This window comes from Alosa sapidissima, chromosome 4 (assembly GCF_018492685.1).
Source record: "Alosa sapidissima isolate fAloSap1 chromosome 4, fAloSap1.pri, whole genome shotgun sequence".
Taxonomy (NCBI): Eukaryota; Metazoa; Chordata; class Actinopteri; order Clupeiformes; family Clupeidae; genus Alosa; species Alosa sapidissima.
In genome coordinates this window covers 26,222,466-26,241,307 of record NC_055960.1, presented here as the reverse complement: position 1 = coordinate 26,241,307, position 18,842 = coordinate 26,222,466, and the positions used below count along the sequence as shown (strand labels likewise).

At 42.5% G+C, this 18,842-nt stretch overlaps 1 protein-coding gene across 1 annotated transcript; it reads right to left on the bottom strand.

The window, feature by feature from the left end:
* Positions 1-1,987: 1,987 nt before the first annotated feature.
* On the bottom strand, positions 1,988-18,014 carry atad3 (ATPase family AAA domain containing 3). Its single transcript, XM_042090275.1, has 16 exons — positions 17,687-18,014; positions 17,050-17,126; positions 16,114-16,215; positions 14,706-14,765; positions 10,377-10,446; positions 9,645-9,810; positions 8,767-8,836; positions 8,432-8,587; positions 7,414-7,470; positions 7,115-7,240; positions 6,775-6,899; positions 6,083-6,134; positions 5,877-5,947; positions 4,972-5,139; positions 3,837-3,945; positions 1,988-3,064 (listed from the first exon to the last, which is right to left on the bottom strand). Exons 1-16 carry the CDS (start codon positions 17,877-17,879, stop codon positions 2,744-2,746), a joined length of 1,923 nt encoding a protein of 640 aa, XP_041946209.1. The 5' UTR covers positions 17,880-18,014; the 3' UTR covers positions 1,988-2,743.
* Between the last annotated feature and the right edge of the window lie 828 nt (positions 18,015-18,842).

Here is an 18,842-nt window from a genome sequence, read left to right as displayed (position 1 = left end):
CAAATTACGGTTATACTTCAAGTCATTTGCATAGCTACTGTCTGGAACACCCACTGGCATGCGTTGACGGAACGCAACTGTGTGTAGAAGCCCAAACTGCTCCAAACCATGAGGACCACCCATTGTGTCTTTAAGGCAACCACCTGCTGTCCCACCCTGGAGATCACACAGCCACCTCAAACCATCAACTACACCGTCAGACACGACCCCTACTATCACCAGTCAATGGTGCTGCATCACTTACAACTCCACAATCTCAGTATTTAGTGAGACAATTCACAACATGGGTATTTTGAAACCTCTCGTTGACACCAGCATAGCTCAGACAACCTTCAGTCGACCCTCACCTGACGCTCATTGGCTTGTCCATTGGTTCTTTAGGTTGCCATTCTGTGAAGGAATTCTATCATGGGATGTCATCAGAAAGAATGTGTGTGCATGGGGGGGTAGGAGTGGGGGTGAGTAGGGGCTATTGGAAGGTGTACAGTAACCTTTGCTTGCAGGTCTTTTGTAGAGTAGGTGTCTACTTTGCTTGCAGTAGTCTGCTTTTAATCTGTCCTATTGGTGAAAGTGAGCGTGCGTATGTGTGTTTGTGGAAAAGAGGTGGGAGGGAGTCCAGGTTCATATATTTTTGATGTCTCCATTTTTCAAATGGGATTTTGCGCCCAGGGAAAATGTTTGTTAGTGTCTATTTTGGAGAATTCGCATGTTTATATGAAAAAAACAAAAACACACACATTGCGTGGGTGCTAGTGGAAACATTAGTTGGGGTTCTGATTTTTTAAACACTTAGCAGGGGTTGGGTTTAACAAAAGCATTCGTAGTCAAAATAAATATTGTAAATATTTTTTTTCCCTTGGATTGACTAAAGGTCGTTTCAATTTTAGGTAAAAACTGGATGTTTTGCACTGATAATGTTGGAGAGGATGGACTGAAGGAGAGAGAGGAGGGCATTGAGATTTGGCAAGAGCGAAGTACTCAAGGAAAGTTCTGGTAAATGATTCATGGCCTTAATGAATTATGGGTATTACTTTGGCTGCTTTGTGTGTCCCTTGTGGAGATTGTTTCAACTAACACATATATCACCACTAAATGTGTGCGTTAAATGTTTGAGTTGGACCTGAGAAAGCCAAAGAATGCATTGTAACACTGTGAGAGAATCAATGGTTTGGTAAACCATTTTAACGCAACTGTAGATGATGTTGATTACATGTGACTACATGAAGACTGTAGGCTATGCTTAGCAGGATCCGCTTGATATTTGCAGTAACTGACCACGTTGTATAAGGTTCAGTAACTGTGAAAATAGGTCTTCAGTTTTTAACTTAGCCATTGTTTGAAATAGGTAATTGTTCTGTGAACTCAGACGGCCTCAAAATGTGCTAGTTAGCTTCTGAACTTTAGTCTTTCTAAAATATTGCAGGGTTACTAATGTGGACGTACGGTAAATACAAGTGATCATTTGTGTATATGCAGAGAAACTACATTCCAAATGACTGCAGCTCAGTATGAAGGCAATATACAAATAGCAGTGAAGAGAGATGAAAAGATAAAAAAATAAAAAAAATACAGTCCTCCATCTTACTGCATGAACATTAACATACATGTTGTAGACACATGAATTTTGCAGATCTGGACTACTAGTGTCTCTGCAGTGTAAGAGGTTTGTGGTCTTGCTGTGTGTGTCTATGATGAGAAATGTGCTTTATGTGTATTAGGATGTTGGAATGTGTATGTCCTGGTTGGTTGGGATCATGTGACTTGAGGTGTTGCCGGGATTGGCTCGGTCTCTCGTCTTGAAGTACCCAGTGTCCCCTCTCTCCCTCACCGTTTCCTTGTTCAGATGTTGCTGTTGTGAAGACGAACTTCTGTGTTTCAATAAAAGTTTGATGGTTTGTGATGCGTTTTTACCATTGATTGATGCAAAACCAAAATCAAAGAAAATATGTTTAAAAAAAACCCTGACATACAACACATACTAGCAGACTTTAAGAAATCATTATGTTTACTGTTCATAAAAACACACATTTCCATCTGATTAATATTTATCCACTTTATATTAGTGACATGGAATTATAGCTCATTCTTCCTTCATGTAAAGTAAACTTACACAGACAGGGTGATTTGATTCAGTCACAAAATACAGAACATCACACCATTTATAATCATTCTTCTCATGAATACAGTTCTACGTCTTACCCCTCTCATCCCTCTCACATGAACACAGACTACAGGCAAACAGGTAACAGTGGCCTTCTGGATATGACCCGTGCCCAATCAGTGGCTCATAAACTCCTTAGTCCCCATCCCAGAGCACCTTAATGTCTCATCCATCTCTCTCTCCCCCATCCCCTCCTCTTCTTTAGTGCTGGGCCACAGCTTAATGGGTGGTTAAGTCCCAGAACCACACCAAGGTGGTGCCTAGGTACCAGAAACTCTACCCCACCACCTTGCATGAGCAGAGGATCACCCGTTCCTGAGCACTGGCATCAAGTGTCACAAGTGCATAATTTAATGTAACGTGCAATGTCTGGGGTGACACATGTGCCCTGCTCGCGGACTGGGGGATGTGGTGCCTGTGCCGGAATCTGATGGGGACGATGGATGGACTCTGAAATAGAGACATATGTTAAAATGACTCCTGATGTTCCCATTGGTCTTTAGACACAAACAGGCCGGAGGTCAGTAATTGAGGTTATTGGAGGAAAGACGGTGAGAAGTGATGGACTGTAAACTAGGCCAATTAGACAGGAGTGCCGTCCTTGGGAGGCGGTGCTTCTGATTTTGTCCCGTTGCCGGTCCCCTCCCCCATTTTGCGGTCCCTGAAGGGGGACAGTAATTCTAGAATGTTCCCAGAGAAGGCCTGCGGTGGAGGGGTTCCGTGAGGCAATGTGAAGCCCATCTTGCCCAGGTCAACGGCTGCTCCTACAGTGCCATCTCCTTCCCCTGTCGCCTCCGTGTGGAGCCAGTCCATCTTCTGCCGGTGCTGCCTTATGGCCTCTTCCACCCTCGCATCGATCATGGCCTCCGTCAGCACGCCATCTTCAGAGGAGTACGCCGCCGCCTGGGATGGGGAACAAGGGTGTGGATGAGAGCGAGAGAGAAAGAGAACGAAAGAAAGAAAGAAAGAACAGAGGAAGAGAAGGCAGTAATTAGGTGACAGGAAAACAAGGCCGGAGTAGACAGTGTTGGATAACCGAAGAACAGAGTAACAGAAAAAGGCATCTAGTCCAGTCCAGCAGCTAATTAGGGCAAGTGCAAACAATCACACAAGAACAGTGGAGTTACTCTTTTAGGAAATATCTATCCAGCTACATAGCTGTTACAAGTCTACATCGTTGAACACAGAAGGAGGCTGGCTAGAGTAGCAAGCCACAGAGTGTTTACACCCAGCTAGAGTGGCTGCTTCTGCTTCTCTATCTGACTGACTGAGTCCCCCTAGTGGAGAAGAGGCCTCACTGTGCTCCAGTGAGTGCCCCACTTCTCAGTGCTGTCAGGTCACCTATGGAGCATCACTGAGAACATGTTCCAGAGTTATTTTAAGCTGAGGTAAGCTCCATTTCTAAAACAGAGCTCCACGGCTGAGACGGAGCTGAGAAAACACCAGCCAGGAAAAAAAACAGAGGGGTTGTTGAGGATTAGTGAAGCCAACTTACTCAAGGGAGGCTTTGCTAAATGATTCATGTGGTAAATATTTCAAGGACTTAATGAATTGTGGATACTGTTTTGGCTGCTTTGTTCAAAAATACTGAATAATCACAGCAAGAGTAAATGAGTGAGAATGAAGGAGAGATCCAATGACAGGACAGGAATGATCAGCCCAGACTTCCACTGACCTGCCAGGCGACGCCCAGTTTGGAGATCTCTCTGCCCGACATCCCCTCGGTCCGCTTAGCGATCTCCGAGCACTTCTGTCCGTAGTCAAACTGGGCCAGCTTCAGCCTCCTGCACAGTCAGACCACATTCTATCAGTCATGTCATTCTCACAGAAACACATTTGCATACCTTCATAGAATCAATTAGCGGACACTTTAATTCAAAGCGACTCATGGACAAACACTGTCTAATCAGCCAGTGTACTTCCTGAGTAGTGAACTGAGCTACTGAAGGACAACAGAAACGTACAGGATAGCTCTTGCCCAAAACACACGTTCACACAGCCCATTTGGTTCAAATAGTTCAGGGAGGCAATCACTATAGTGTGGCTAAATGTTCCCAAAGTTACATATCTGTTCATACACCAAAGATGTTTATTTATGTAATTTAAGGACAAGGCAATTGTACCTTACATGTGCTTTCTTCATGATCAGCCCATGGCTCATTTGTACTGTTAGCCCTTTCTGCTATCAGCAAAAGGAACGTTACATAAATGCTGCCACTATACCATTTGCAAACATCTTTACCCAAATGCTTAAATGTACTGATGTTTTCCTTGGGTACCCTACATGCTCGAGCTATGACAGTACACAAGACTGCTGGATGTCTTCATCTTGATTCACTCTCTTGGCCCAGAGGCTGCTGGGATTGGGCTGTTCTGTTCCGCTGCCCAGTGAGCGGTAATTAATGGGCCAGTCCAGATGGCTCGGTTCTGCTGGTGTTCTCTCTGCCGCAGAGCAGAGCCTGACGCAGAACAATCCTCACTCACTTAAGAACAGCAACACCCCCGCTCAGCCTGTTCTCACTAGAACGCAATCTGGGCAGTCTGCTACAGTAGCTTTTGATTCATGCTTACACTTACTTTACCTGATGGAGACTCTGTTGGTGGTCCAAAGAAAACGATAAAGGTGCCAAAACTGGTACTTACAAGCTTGCTGCCAAAATGTGTGAATGCGAGTGTATGTGTGCACTGTGTTTTAGTCTCTACATAGTGGGTGTGTGTGTTTATGCATCATTTGTATGTGAATGAATGTGTGCGCGTGTGTGTGTGAGTGCGTGTGCGTGTGCGTGTGCGTGTGGCGTGCGTACACTCACTGTTTCCCCCCAGTGGCTGGCTCCAGCACATATCGGTCGAAGTACAGGCGCACCAGCCTCTCCCGCTCCTCCAGCCCTGGCAAGGCGAAGTTGACGATCTCGTCAATGCGGTCGTTTATTGCCCAGTCAAACTGCTCCGGCTGGTTACTGGCCAAGACCAGCATGAACCTGAGACAGAGAGCGCACGTTTGATTAAAACATCTGCCAAAGGACGTAACGTAAACACTGATATTCTCACGGGCACACAGTGAGGCAAAACATGCACACTGGTAAAGGAAGCCCTTATTCATTAACCACAAATGGTTGCACCAAAGAACAGAGCACACCAATGTTGGTAAAATTCTATATCCAAGCACCATCTTGATCATTACTTTTCACTGGTGTATGATTACATATCAATACGTCTAATTGCAAAGAAAAGATAATGTACAAACACATGTCATGTACACTACGAAACAAAACAACTTCACCCCTTATAAATGCCTTACTTTTGCCCTTAAAACCCCTCTATAATTAAGTAGGTTTTAAGTAGAAATGTGCATAGATTAAGGTCAAATAAGGAGAAAAGCCTACTGAATTTACCCCTTACTTTTTCGATTTCCCCTTTCCCCCCTTAATCAAGGAATCCCTGAATTGACACCTTAAATTGTTCTTAATTACCCCCTTCATCACAACAAATAAAGGGAACTTCTGACATGACACCTTAAATGTAGATTAATGGGTCACATCTTAAAATGACATTTAAGGTAAAATAAAGGGCCTGTTAAGCAAATTAAGGAACACTTAACTTAAATTAAGTGGTTTAGGTATGTTTTCAGGGGTAATTTAGGGTAAATTTGAGTATGTTTCGTTTTGTAGCGTGTGTAATAGTTAGCGATAAAGAGTAATAAAGGATAAGGACAAACTTGTTGCTCTGTTCTCCAGTGCGGTACAGGAATGCATTTAGTGTAGCTCTCAGATCCTCACTGATTTTCTCCTGTATATAAGACACACAGACAGACGGACGGACGGTAAGGAACGAGATGAATATAGAGAGGTCGGACCTGTGAAGAATCAACAAAGTGTCGACACAGAGCAGGAACGAGAAAGAAAGAGACACACGGGAACTCACAGTGGATCTTTTGCGGAGGAATGCATCGGCTTCATCAACGAAGAGCAGGAGGCTGTGTGGGACAGAGAGAGAAAGGTGGGGCATCTTATTAAAACTGGAAATCACATACATAGTTGCTCAGATTGGTTGGAGTTTACTGGCTTGTCTACAAGGGCATTTTTGCCTATTAAAAGGCCGTTCACACCAAGAATGATAACTATAACGATAATGACTAGCTGATATGAATGACGACGTCCACACATAAACAATAACGATAACAACGCTAATATTAACGCTAATATAAAAGTTATCTTTGCCGTTATCATTCCTGATGTGAACAGCCCTTGTATGTCCAGCTCTTTAGAGAACATCTCCTCTCATAGCAACACTTACAACAAGTCTTACTGATCCTAGCACTCACCAGTCGTCTCAAACTGACAAGTAACTGTTAAAAACAGCACTCACTGATGCACTTATTCTTACTGTACTCTAATGTTTTTAAATTGTCCTAAAATTGTTGAGAACTGCTCTAAAACTTAAACTGTTTACTATGTTGTTAGTCGCTTTGGCTAAAAAGTGTCAGCCAAATGTAATGTAATGTAATGTAATGTAATGTAATGTATGTAAGTCCATGCTTAGGTTCTTGGAAACACATTTAAACACAACTGCACTCTTGTGAGACAGTTCTCTGAAAAACTCCAGGCGTGCATTACCCTCGTTTGCTAGTGTTGGCCCAGTCGAACACCTTGTGCATGGCTGTCACGCCCTCACGTCCCATTGGTGCCACATCACCACCTGTCATAATGGCGTAATCCATCCCAGAATGCATTGCCAATTTCTAACCACAACGACATGGTGGAAGATTTGAGAATGACATTGTTAATGACATTGTTAATATACACAAACCCACAAGAAAATGATTTAGTGTATCGCCACAACAAAAAGGAGCAGAGACATTTGGCTGGTAATATGCAATGAAAAGATCCTACAAGGTCCAGGGCATTACTGCAAATGCATCATTTGGAGAAGGGAAAAAAACAAAAACAAACTCACTTTGGCAAAGAGGGTCTTGCCAGTGCCAGGTGGGCCGTACATGAGGATGTTGCGGTACAGCCCTCGGTTCTGCCGTGTGTTCCTCGTCGCTATGGCGATGTCACGCACACGCTCCTCCAGGACAGGCTGAGAAAGACCAGGAACATAATTGTGTTAAAAAAAAAGAAGATGTTTCTGTGTATGTATATATGTATATAATGACTACTGTGACTAGCAGAAGATGTAGATGACTGTTGCACTTGCACATGAATATTGCAATGAATAGGTGAATGTGAATCCATGCTGGTACTGATACTCACGCTAAGCACAACCCCCTCCAGAGCATCCTGAGGCTTGCTGCTCAGGCGCTTTGTCACCTGAGAGAGAGAGAGAAAGAGAGTAAATGGATAGTTAAAAATACAGAGGAAAGACAGTAAAAGATAAGAGGCAGTGGGAGGAGGGAGGCAGGCAGAAAAAAAAGAGTGAGGTAAGAGAGAGATACAGAGAAAGGTAAGAGAGAGAGAGAGAGAGAGAGAGAGAGAGAGAGAGGGACACAGAGAGAGAGGGATTGAGGGAAAAGAGGTCAAGAATTCTTTAAGGCACACTAAACTTTGAAGCAAGACAGGGCCCCTCTAATCAGCTAAAAGCTCCTCAAAACTGATTCATGGCCGTCAGCACAAGCCTCGGCCACACGCCAACTGCTCTCCTTCTCCCTCTCTCCCACTCACACTAGGAACTGTAAATGGCAAGCACGCTCATCTACTGCAGGTCTCAGGCTGTTAAATCTCCCTTTCAAAAAGGTGTGTGCTTAACAATAGGTACTGGAGCACTTCACTTCATAGAATTGTCTGACCTCTAACTGGACCTTTTGACCTTGCAATTGCCAGTGCAACCACACTGCTGTTCCACACTGTGCTTCAGTGCTGGTAGTTGCCCCCAATTCACCACTTTAGGCTCACCTTCCTAGAGTTTCTATGCTTAACCCTGAAGCATTACACCTGACTAAGGACAATAAATGTGATGGATATTGGCCTTACTAGACTAATGTAGACTTTCCTTCACAGGAAATGGATGAATAGGTCTTTCAGGGTTTTTTTTAGGAACAAAGTGTTCTAAAGAGTTCTTGCCAACGTAATGTATGAGTTTAAAGGTCTCCATTATATATTTTTTTTGTGTGTGTGAAAAATTGCTTGAAATTTGGCCAGCGCTCACTTGAGCCTGAGAACAAAATCTTAACACAGCACTTTGGAGAAAAGTGTGCTCCGGGAGCGATGGCACTCTGATGGGAAAGACAAATGCGGCGCGTGAGAGAGGGCCTCAGGCCAGCAGGTCCTCTACCTTGATTGGATGCTTGATGGCTTCGCCCACAGTAATGCGGGACGTCTCGCGGACCAGGGAGGGCTTGCCGAGACGAGCCTCAATGTAGCGCCCAGCCACGCCCGTGGCGTTCCGCGCCGAGTAAACGCCAACTGCAAGCAATGTGAGTCCTGCCACCTAGAGGTATGAGACAGGAACTGCAGGTTACCTTCAGTATGCCAGTCAAACACTAATAGACCTAATATTCCCCAAACCAAATGCACATGCTTTTTTGCTTTAGTGATGCCGACAAGAACCACCCATGTTAGATAAAAAATATCACAATTATTCATTTTTTCTTCCTAGTGAGCACTCACCGTGGCTGTGACCTTATCCCAGTCTGACACAAAGGCTCGGAACCCTTCTCCAAAAACTGCCCCCGCAGTTCTAAAAAGAAAGCACACACCCACACAAATGACATAAAGGCACGAAAAAAAGGGAAGACGTAACAATTTGTTTTGTTACAAATTCAAATTCAGTTTGCTTGCACATCACCCTGGACTAAAAGCCATATGTATGCGTGTCTGTGGTCACTCTCCCGGGGACCGTCGAATCTGCATGAATGTGGTTTCTCGACACGCCTGACTCTACAAATCATCTAATGACAATGTTTTTTATCAGCTAACCGAGACGTGCTACTCTGAGCAGGAAAAGACCCAGCTCATGCAGTGCTGTGGGAGCCCACAAGCAACACTGGGAAACGCTACCATATGGTGTGTGTGTGTGTGTGTGTGTGTGTGTGTGTGTGTGTGTGAAGGGGCTTTACCACTGTTCTAGATGGCGTACAAGACAAGTCTATTTTCTATTGTATGACAATGTGTTTTTACTGAAGTGTTTTAACGAGCAGACCAAAGTTATAAGTGAGAAAGCTCACATACACGCTAACACGTAACATGCATTGCATAGAGCATGAATAGGCAAACAGAGTATTTCATTCATACAGCAACCCTTAGTACACCATCCATGTATGTTGGCTAAGAACTAGATCCTCAGACTGTTTGCAGCAGACTAAAAACAGTTTGTCAACGCTTCCCTTTGCTAATTTGAATGCAGCCGTTATTACATCTATTATTTCCAAATGTCGATCGAATCAAACTGTAAGTTTGTAAATTGTAGCTGACTAAAATCGGGGTATCTGTGCCAATACTCTGTCCTACCACAGTCTACCTGTTGGTACAGGAGTCTGCATGCTTACTGTATGCTCTCCAGGACAGTCTGTCTGTGTTCAGCGGCCTTCAGACGGATCTGCTCGCGGATGATGTCAGCGTTCTCCCGCTCCACGCGTCCCCGAGCTTTAGACTCTGCCTCCACACGAAGCATCTCGTTCTTGTGACGCAACTGCATCTCATGTTCGATGGTGGCTGTGTGGAAATAAAAAAATAAAAAATAAACACATACCAGTTATAAACAAGCTATATAGCATTACATGAGCTCACATAGTAGGCACAGATGTGGATCTTCTTTACAGGATCAATTAAGCCTAACAATTGGAGTTTCAAAGTTCTATTCTTTGTTGCCTTCTTTGTTGGATAGTTGGAAGGACATAGGTATCCTATCCAACTAAGCATAACTTCATAGCAGCACAGGTTCTTCCAACCAAAACATCCTGCATCTGTGGCCATGATATAACAAAGACCCGAGACTGTAAGTGGCAGATAGCAGTCACTCAATAGAAAGGTCTAAAATACAGTAATTTCCTGTGTATTAGCCGCATTGTGTATAAGCCACAGGACTGTTTTATGCAAGTTAAAAGAAACAAAACCATATTAATACCATATTAACTACCCCCGTGTATTAACCGCATAGCTGAAGAAATTTTGCAAAATCAATGTATATGCTGCGGCTAATAGTTTGGAAATTACGGTATAAATAAATCTCTGTACCACTAATGTTGCTAATATCTGTGGAGATGGTTCCACTTCCTCACCTTTTCTCATGGCCTCCTGCTTCTGAACAGACTCCTCCTGCCTGCGCAAGTTCTCTTCATTGATGGCTTGCTGCAAATTAAATCAAAGATGGTCTCAATTACATCCCTACCAATCTACAAGTCTACAAGTCACTTCTCACTTGTAAATACCAGAGGTGGGACCAAGTCACTGTTTGGCAAGTCACAAGTAAGTCCCAAGTCTTAGCACTCAAGTCCAAGTCAAGTCCCAAGTAAATACAGAGAAGGGCAAGTCGAGTCCAAGTCCAAGTCTCATCAAAGCCAAGTCGAGTCCAAGTCCAAGTCCCAATCTTTTTCAAGTCCTGAACAAGTCATCAGGTACTCTTCACTTAATAATGGCATTATTAGACTATCGATCATAATTTTAACACTTCCATCTAATCCACAGATTTTTTTTTTATAAATACAGATTAAAATATGTTCAATGTTTCTGTCTTGAAATCTTTTACGATATATGCATGCGCATACAATATACACATGTGCATACCTGAGTAATCTGTACAAAACGGATAGCTACATGACAAATAAAAATATTGTTTTTCCAAATTTCGGAGCCCACTGTAAGGATGAGTAATAATTTGACTGATGGCATTTCACTGCGCTAGGCCACAGATTTGCCTGCAAACAATTTATTAGGCTGTCTGCCAGTGGCGACTCATAAGGGAAGCCAAGGTCAACACTTTTATATTATTTAAAAGATAATAATGACACAGTAATTTTGTTTTAAAGTATTAATTTCTTAAGAAATACTACACATGTGATGCTGTTTATCTCATTTGTAAATGGTGCACTGTCACTTTAAGCCCATTGTGTGCCACTGTCCACACATTCTCATAATGATCTTTTTTACCAGCTCCATTCCTATGGCTAGTCCACAAACTCAAACATTGTTTGTGCCACATGAATAGCACAATATTAACAATGATAAGCATTATATTAAGTTGGCACAAACAGCTTTCATTCCTTTGGAAATAGATGCATGTATGACATGATGCTTGCTTGACATTTTCTGTTTGCAATTAAATGTGAATTATGAGCCTGGTAGCCAGTAGCCACCTAGCTAGCTGAGTGGAATGCGTTTCAATCGGCATATCAATGTGCTTCATGTAAACAAATTATTGAATAGGCCTACTTCAAGACTCACCATTTCCATTAAACAAAGGCAAAGACAACTCTTCATATTCTTGTCCACTTTCCAAATCACAGTGAGTGCAGCCTATGTCATAGTGACCTGGATCTCATAGTTTATAACAGTAGTGAGAACCGGATAAATCCGCAATTTCCCCTAATCTCGTATTTGTTGCCTTCATGATTTCCTTTTATACGTTTCTTATATTTAAAAGAAAATATCAATCATCATCAACAATGACAAGCCAGCTGGAACCTGCCACTCGTTTTCTCTCCCTCTCGTGCGTGCTTAGATGGGGTTCTCAATTAAATGGAGTAGGCTAGCATAAGTTCAAGTTGGATCTTAATGGAGAGGACTCGAAAAGTATCATCTTTATGTAACATGCTGTTGGTGCATTTTGACATTGTAAACGTTCTCTAACAAGAGTGCAAATCAGTTTGCAGTAAAGCTACTAGTTATTAGCTAAATGTTGGTCGTTTCTCTGTCTCTTGGTGCCCTACACACAGTGCGTAACGCATGTGGGGGTAGCGGCAGCACTGAACTGTGCTCTGGACTGGCCGCTTGTCTCCGCTATTTTTTTTTTTTTTAGTCGCGGAGGGAAAACATCTCTGGGGTGACTGGTCCACGATCAGGAAATTTAGTTTTTGACTCGAGACATGTCAAGTCGTCACAAGTCAAAGAGGCAAAGTCCGAGTCAAGTCTCGAGTGAATAGTATTCAAGTCCAAGTCGAGTCGCAAGTCATGCCGAATTTTATCAAGTCAAGTCTGAAGTCATTAAAATCATGACTCGAGTCTGACTCGAGTCCAAGTCATGTGACTCGAGTCCACATGTCTGGTAAATACCGTAGTTTACGAAAGAATACAGCACAAAGTACTTCTGATTATTCCACTGCTTGGTTGAATTTCCCATTGTCCTACGTAATTTAGAACGACCATTAACCGTATGTTATTTGCACACCTATGAAGAAGATCCATTTTGTGGGCCGTATCACAGTTGTATATTAATTCGCCGAACTCGTTGTGAAGTTTAAATGAACTGTCATGTTGCATCTGAGCTGTAAAATGCAAACGTTCAGAACATGGCAACATTGTAGCATATGACAGAGGTGGCTTTTAGCAGAGCCCGTCTACGGAGAGCCTCCCCACTCTCTATTAATACCATACAAACCGAATTTGGCTGCAGTTCACCAGAGTTCACCTAGATGCGATCGCGGGCGAGTCCAAAATACATGGGGTCCTATGGAGCTACATGGCTACATTTATTGTTTTCACCTATTTAACAACTGAAACCCTCAGATTTAATTTTATTTTTCGCAAAATGGATATGGATCATCAATCAAAAGTGAAATAATCCGGGAGTCATGTCCTTTCGTTTTCTTACAGGTTGGGTCGTTGTTGCCCATAACACGCTAGCATTGATGCTATGCTATGCTATGATCATGCTAATAAATGACGTCATTGACACGTTTGAAAGGCTTTTTAGAACAATTAAGTGTCTTCAAAAAATATAATACTTAACCAAGTGTATTGTCTTTGCCTCCCCTTTCGAATACAATATTCAAATTACTTGAAAAAAAATTATATCCCGAGAAAAGTGGATTTTGAGGGGTACAGCTCCATAGACCTCCATTCATTCTGGACTCGCCCGCGAGCGCCCCTAGATGCAGTACCACACCGGAAGAGTTCCGAGAGTGAAGGTTCTCCCCTTATTAGATATTCTCTGCTTTTAGCTAGATGGATGACAGCAGGCTAAGTAAAATAGCGATGTTTCCAAGCTAAAGCAGCTTGACAACGGGAGAGAAAGAACTAACGACTGGCCTTTGGCTGTAGCAACCATCCACTTAGAACTAGTAATGGCAGTTTGTCCTGCAAGTTAAGAAATTAGTTGATATGTGTTGGAAGAAAGTAGTTCTACAAACAAGACAAGTTTTAGCGATTAAAACGTTTAAATTGTAACAGGAAATGAACACAACGCAAGTGGCAACAGTGGAATAAGCAGGATAATGGACTCCACGGTGGTCTGTTCACAGAAGTTAATGCACTTACGAGGTTTAAACGGCCCTCCGCTTCGCCGTCGGGGCCGTTTTACAACCTCGACCGTGCATTAAGTTCTGTGAACAGACCACCGTGTCGTCCATTATCCCTTACATATAGATATGTAGGGTTCAATAATGTCACAATACTCACATATCCTTCCTTAGTAACATCTACAGTCCACTATCTACTATCTACTATTATTTCAGTTTTACAGCCTGAATAGCACGTTACCTAGGAGGAGACCATGCTTGAGCATTAATATCTTCAAAAGTGCTATTCAGCCAGTGTGTGCTCAGTTTGTATGGCATACTTGGAGACAAAAAAAAGTACAAAAAGAATGGCTTAAGGGTTTTATAAACTTGTTGTGTACAAGCATTCTTTTTTCTTTTTAAGGTCTCCACAAGTAATGGGCATTAATATATTAAAGGAGAAATCTGGCGATTTTTCACATGGATCTCAAGGTCACCGAGTACCGTCATACCCCCAGAGTGGAGGGCTGTAGCTGCCTGGCCGACAGTACTCGATGACCTCGAGAAACAGAGATCTATATGAAAAAATCTCCGGATTTCTCCTTTAAGGATAAAAGAAGAGGTAATTTTCAAAGGCTCATTATATGGGCATTAAGTGCAATAAATGCCAATGTTATACCATAGATATTATTATACATAGATATAACCGTGCAATTAACTATGTGTATTGTATGAATGTATAACATCTGCCACAATTTAAAAATGTTCATGTTCTTACTACCTACACCACATACAATTTTGGTCCCATTACAATGAACAAAACATACAATCACAAAATGTGATCCTTATCTTCACGTTAGTATGTTGTGGAGACCTAAAATATTGACACAACATTATTAAAGTATTTTGTTTGCAGACGAAATACTGTTTGATGTCATGTGGTTGCAAAAAATAACTTTATAATACCCTCAATATCACTCTTTTTGCACTTTGAATGTAGGGCCTAAATCATACAGTACAAACTTGTAATGGTCCTACTGAGAACATGTTTGCCTTCCACTATTACACTATTATAAAGTCAGGCTAGGAATATGACTTAGGTTAGGAATAGATGCCCAAACATGGCTTCCAGAGAATGACCCCAGTGCAAATGAATGAGAGGGCAAGGACACCTACCTGTTGTCGGAGCTGGTCATCATACCTCTGCCTTGCCAGCTTGTCCTGGTACTGTGCCCGCTGTAAAACACAAAAGTGTCACCATCATGGATGCACAGTAGAGGAAAACATGCTCATGAAACAAAGCTGCTCTAGCATGATAGCACCCACACCCCCATAAGATCTAATGCTAATTAGAGGCCCTGTTGTTAGTGTCGGATCACCAAACCCAGATTTTGGTTCAAACTCTTTGGGTCCACTCCGAGACAAAGTCAGTTTCAAATAACAAGACTGCCATACACTTATCCTCACAGAGCTGCATATTAGTCTCATGACTTCAATAACCTTTCATGGAGGAGAGAAATGTATCAGTACAGTCTTTACTATGGAATACTCCATCATCAGGGGCAATCTCTAAACCGTTCAATGTCAATCTGTTCAATCTCTAAACCGTTTTAATACAGCTTCCACACTGAACGACATGTGTACTCCAAATGCAATGGCGTGCAACTTTCTTTGAGGCACCTTTTCTCATCAGCACTGATGTGTATATAAAACCCACTGTATTACAAAAGTAATGTGCACAAGGCATCCAACTAAATTCATTTACAAATGCAAAAGTTGAAAAAATAAACTAATGTCCAAAAAAAAAAAAAAAAGCACTAATAATAGCATTTTCAGCTGCGCTCGTGTAACACAACAGGGTTTTCAGTGCACCACTGTTTACGTTGAAACGTTGGCTGTCTTGCCTAACTACAGTATCAAGCTAACACAAACAACACTTGTGTAGCATCAGTATGGACCCTTTCAAGAGAGTTCCATTATCAGCATCTTATTATACGGCTCTTCACAATGCAAGTAGAATGCTCCATTGACTTGAATGGGATTTCCGAAAGTTCTAGCGGTCATTATTTCTTGGGAAAGGACCTCTGAAAACAAGAATGACCGCTGTCAATGGCAACGGAGTTTGCGCTTGGAATTTCATTCAAAAGTGAAAGCAGACGGTTGATCAGCTGTGTTCTAAAGAATGTTTGATTCAAGTTCAGCGTGTGTTGCGAACTATTTGTTTCTCAGCAAAAGCCACGACGAAACGGTAACAAATAAGTGTAAAGAGACATATCATGGAGTTTATTTTTTCGTTTTGGCAAGTACCTGTATAATAAGCGGGATAATGTATAACGCCGGTCATTATGGGAAAATAAGTCCCTTCAGGGCGAAACAAGACCCCTCCGCTGGCGCGTCGGGGTCCGGTTCGCCCTGTCGGGACTTATTTTCCCCATAATGACCGGCGTTCTATACATTATCCCTTACATAGTTGGCCCCACAAGGCTTCCGTTTTAACATTCCATATATGTTATCTTAATGCAGAGGAAGTAGTAGCATTGTTTTTGTTTTTATTGTTGAAAGGGTCTATAGTATTGAATCTTACAGCCTGGTTCTGCTTGGTCTCCTCTTGCACGGTCTTCCTCCTCTCTTCGGCCTGGATGCGAATCTGGTCACCTTTCAGCTGCTCCAGTGCCGCCTCATACTCCTGAGGGTTAGGAAGAGACAGAGAGATCATTAAAGGAATCACGGTTAATTGACTGAAGCTCACTGTTCCAACATTTCAGTCATGGGTAGAGTGTTTTTGCCTACTCTGTAATGTGGAGGTGATGAACTCTCATCATGAGGCTCCATAGAATAATGAAAGAAAATTGAGCAGATGGAGCCTTTCCATGTTAGCAATGACTTATAAGTATATAAACTCTTTTGATCCCGTGAGGGAAATTTGGTCTCTGCATTTATCCCAATCCATGAATTAGTGAAACACACACAGCACACAGTGTACACACAGTGGCACACAGTGGCACACCAGCCATGCCTACTGGTCGGGGTTCGAACCGGCAACCCTCCGGTTACAGGTCCGAAGTGCTAACCAGTATGCCACGGCTGCCCCCGACCCACTTGAGGTGAGATTGTACAGCCCCTGCCCTTGACTTCTCTTTTTGTGTTTGTTGAGCTTATCTGTGTTTTGTTTCATCCATTTAGTAATAGACAATGTTTAACTCAGACACTGTGCTGTCTGTCTATGACCAATAGGCAATTAAACATTTAAAAAAGGGGGTGAGAGCAAACAGAGTACAGTTCATTTACTACAACGATATGTGTAGAGCTTCTGATGGGACCAGAACAGATCTGCTAACCAAACATGGGACCAAAAACGATATTTCAATTAACTAGTTATCTAATCATCTGTGTGTGTTTACAATACTGCATTACACAACACGCAGCTCATCTACCCTTTTTTGTAACAATCAACCATGCACACACTAATCAAAATGTATCAGATCATGCTGTATTACAGAATCAGAATCAGCTTTATTACCTTTATCTTGGTCTGATGCTCCATCTGAACACTCTGCTCCTGCATCCGAGCCAAATCCAGGGCCTCTTTGGCATGTCCTACAAAGGGGGCCAGACAGCGGATCTTATCAAACACTACAAAAACTGACCTGGCTTATTGAATGATAAGCAATACTATAAGGGCATTTGTGTAAATAGGTGAACCTTGTTCATGACCACACATACACATAATTAAATGTCATGAGACTGAGAGGCATGCTAGACCACTGTCACATGACTGCATGGAATTGATATTGACCTTCGAACTTTTACCCTTGATAGTAGAATTAGTCGCAGGCCGGCGACCATCAGAGCAGCCTACATACTGTAGCAAGCACTTACTTAGGATCAACATTTATAAAAGCCTCAATGGTGATGGCTTATTCCATGGCCTACCTATCGCACTTGAAGCGTTACACAAATATTAGCTAATGTCTAGTAACGTGCTGAATGGTACCATCCATCCTCATGGTGACCATGAGACCGCGATTGATGTTCGTTGCATCATCTTCGTTGGTGTGCATCACCTTGCACTGTAACCAGCCCACTAGACCTGTTCACTAGCTGAGAAAGCACCTGCCGTAACTGAATGAATGATAACTGATGAAAAGGAAACTTACGTGATTGATCAAGGTCTTTGGCTGCCTTGGCCGCACGTTCCAGCCCTGTTGGATCAAAGTTGCTCCATTTGTCCTTGGGTCTGTCACCGCTAGATCCACCGGATCCTCCGGCCGGCGGAGGTGGAGGTGGCGGCACCGGCATCTCCGGAGGAGCTTCGGGCTGCCCTCTGTTAAGGCCGAACAGCCAAGACATTTTGGGTTTCAAAGATGAGCTGTTAACGGCCCGTACCGGTGGCGAATGTCCCTGTGTCAAGTCAGTCACCGCTCACTACACACAGCAGTTACACTTCCTCTACACGCGTGTCACGCTGCATCCATATGCGCAAGTGCAAAGAGGTAAAGCTTACCCCTGAATGAAAATCTTCGTCGATTGGATGAAAATGGACCTCGCTCTTTTCCATTGGCTAGTCGTTTGTCCTCAGCAGAGGTCATGGCAGAAGCCACACCCGTCACTGCAGTACGGTAACCGCTAAGGAACAAATCAGGATTTCGTAATGTTTTATCATAGAATCTTCGATTTGTTCTATCCAAAAAAAGGGACTGAGAAACCTAGGCCTATTCCATGTTTATGCTGAAGAATTACTAGTTGCAACTCTTTTTTCAGTAGAATTGCAACCTTTATTATTTTAGGCTACATTAAATAATGATGAAATGTGATGAAAAATGAATGAAAAATTATGAAATGTGATAACAGTTAAAGTAAACTATTTTAATTTAATAATACTTTCAATATTATCCATATTTCTGTACTACACATGCATGCGCACGCGCACACACACACACACACACACACACACACACACACACCTCTTTTACTTTATTTCATTCCACTTAACAGTTTCATCGTTTGCACACATGTATATGCACACACACGCACACACGCACACACACACACACACACACACACACACACACAATCTCTTTTACTATATTTGATTCCACTTAACAGGAATTAGGAATAATTCAGTAAATTAAAGCAGTTCAGCCATCTATCATGACTTTTTACAAGTTTGGGTACAAGTAACATCATCTGTTCCAAATAAACATGCTTTCTATAACTGCTAATATGGAACAGTACCTTGCCAACTGTTTGCCCTTTGTTTTATATAGCCCCCCAATGTAAAGTCCACAGGCCGCCAACCTATACATGACCTAG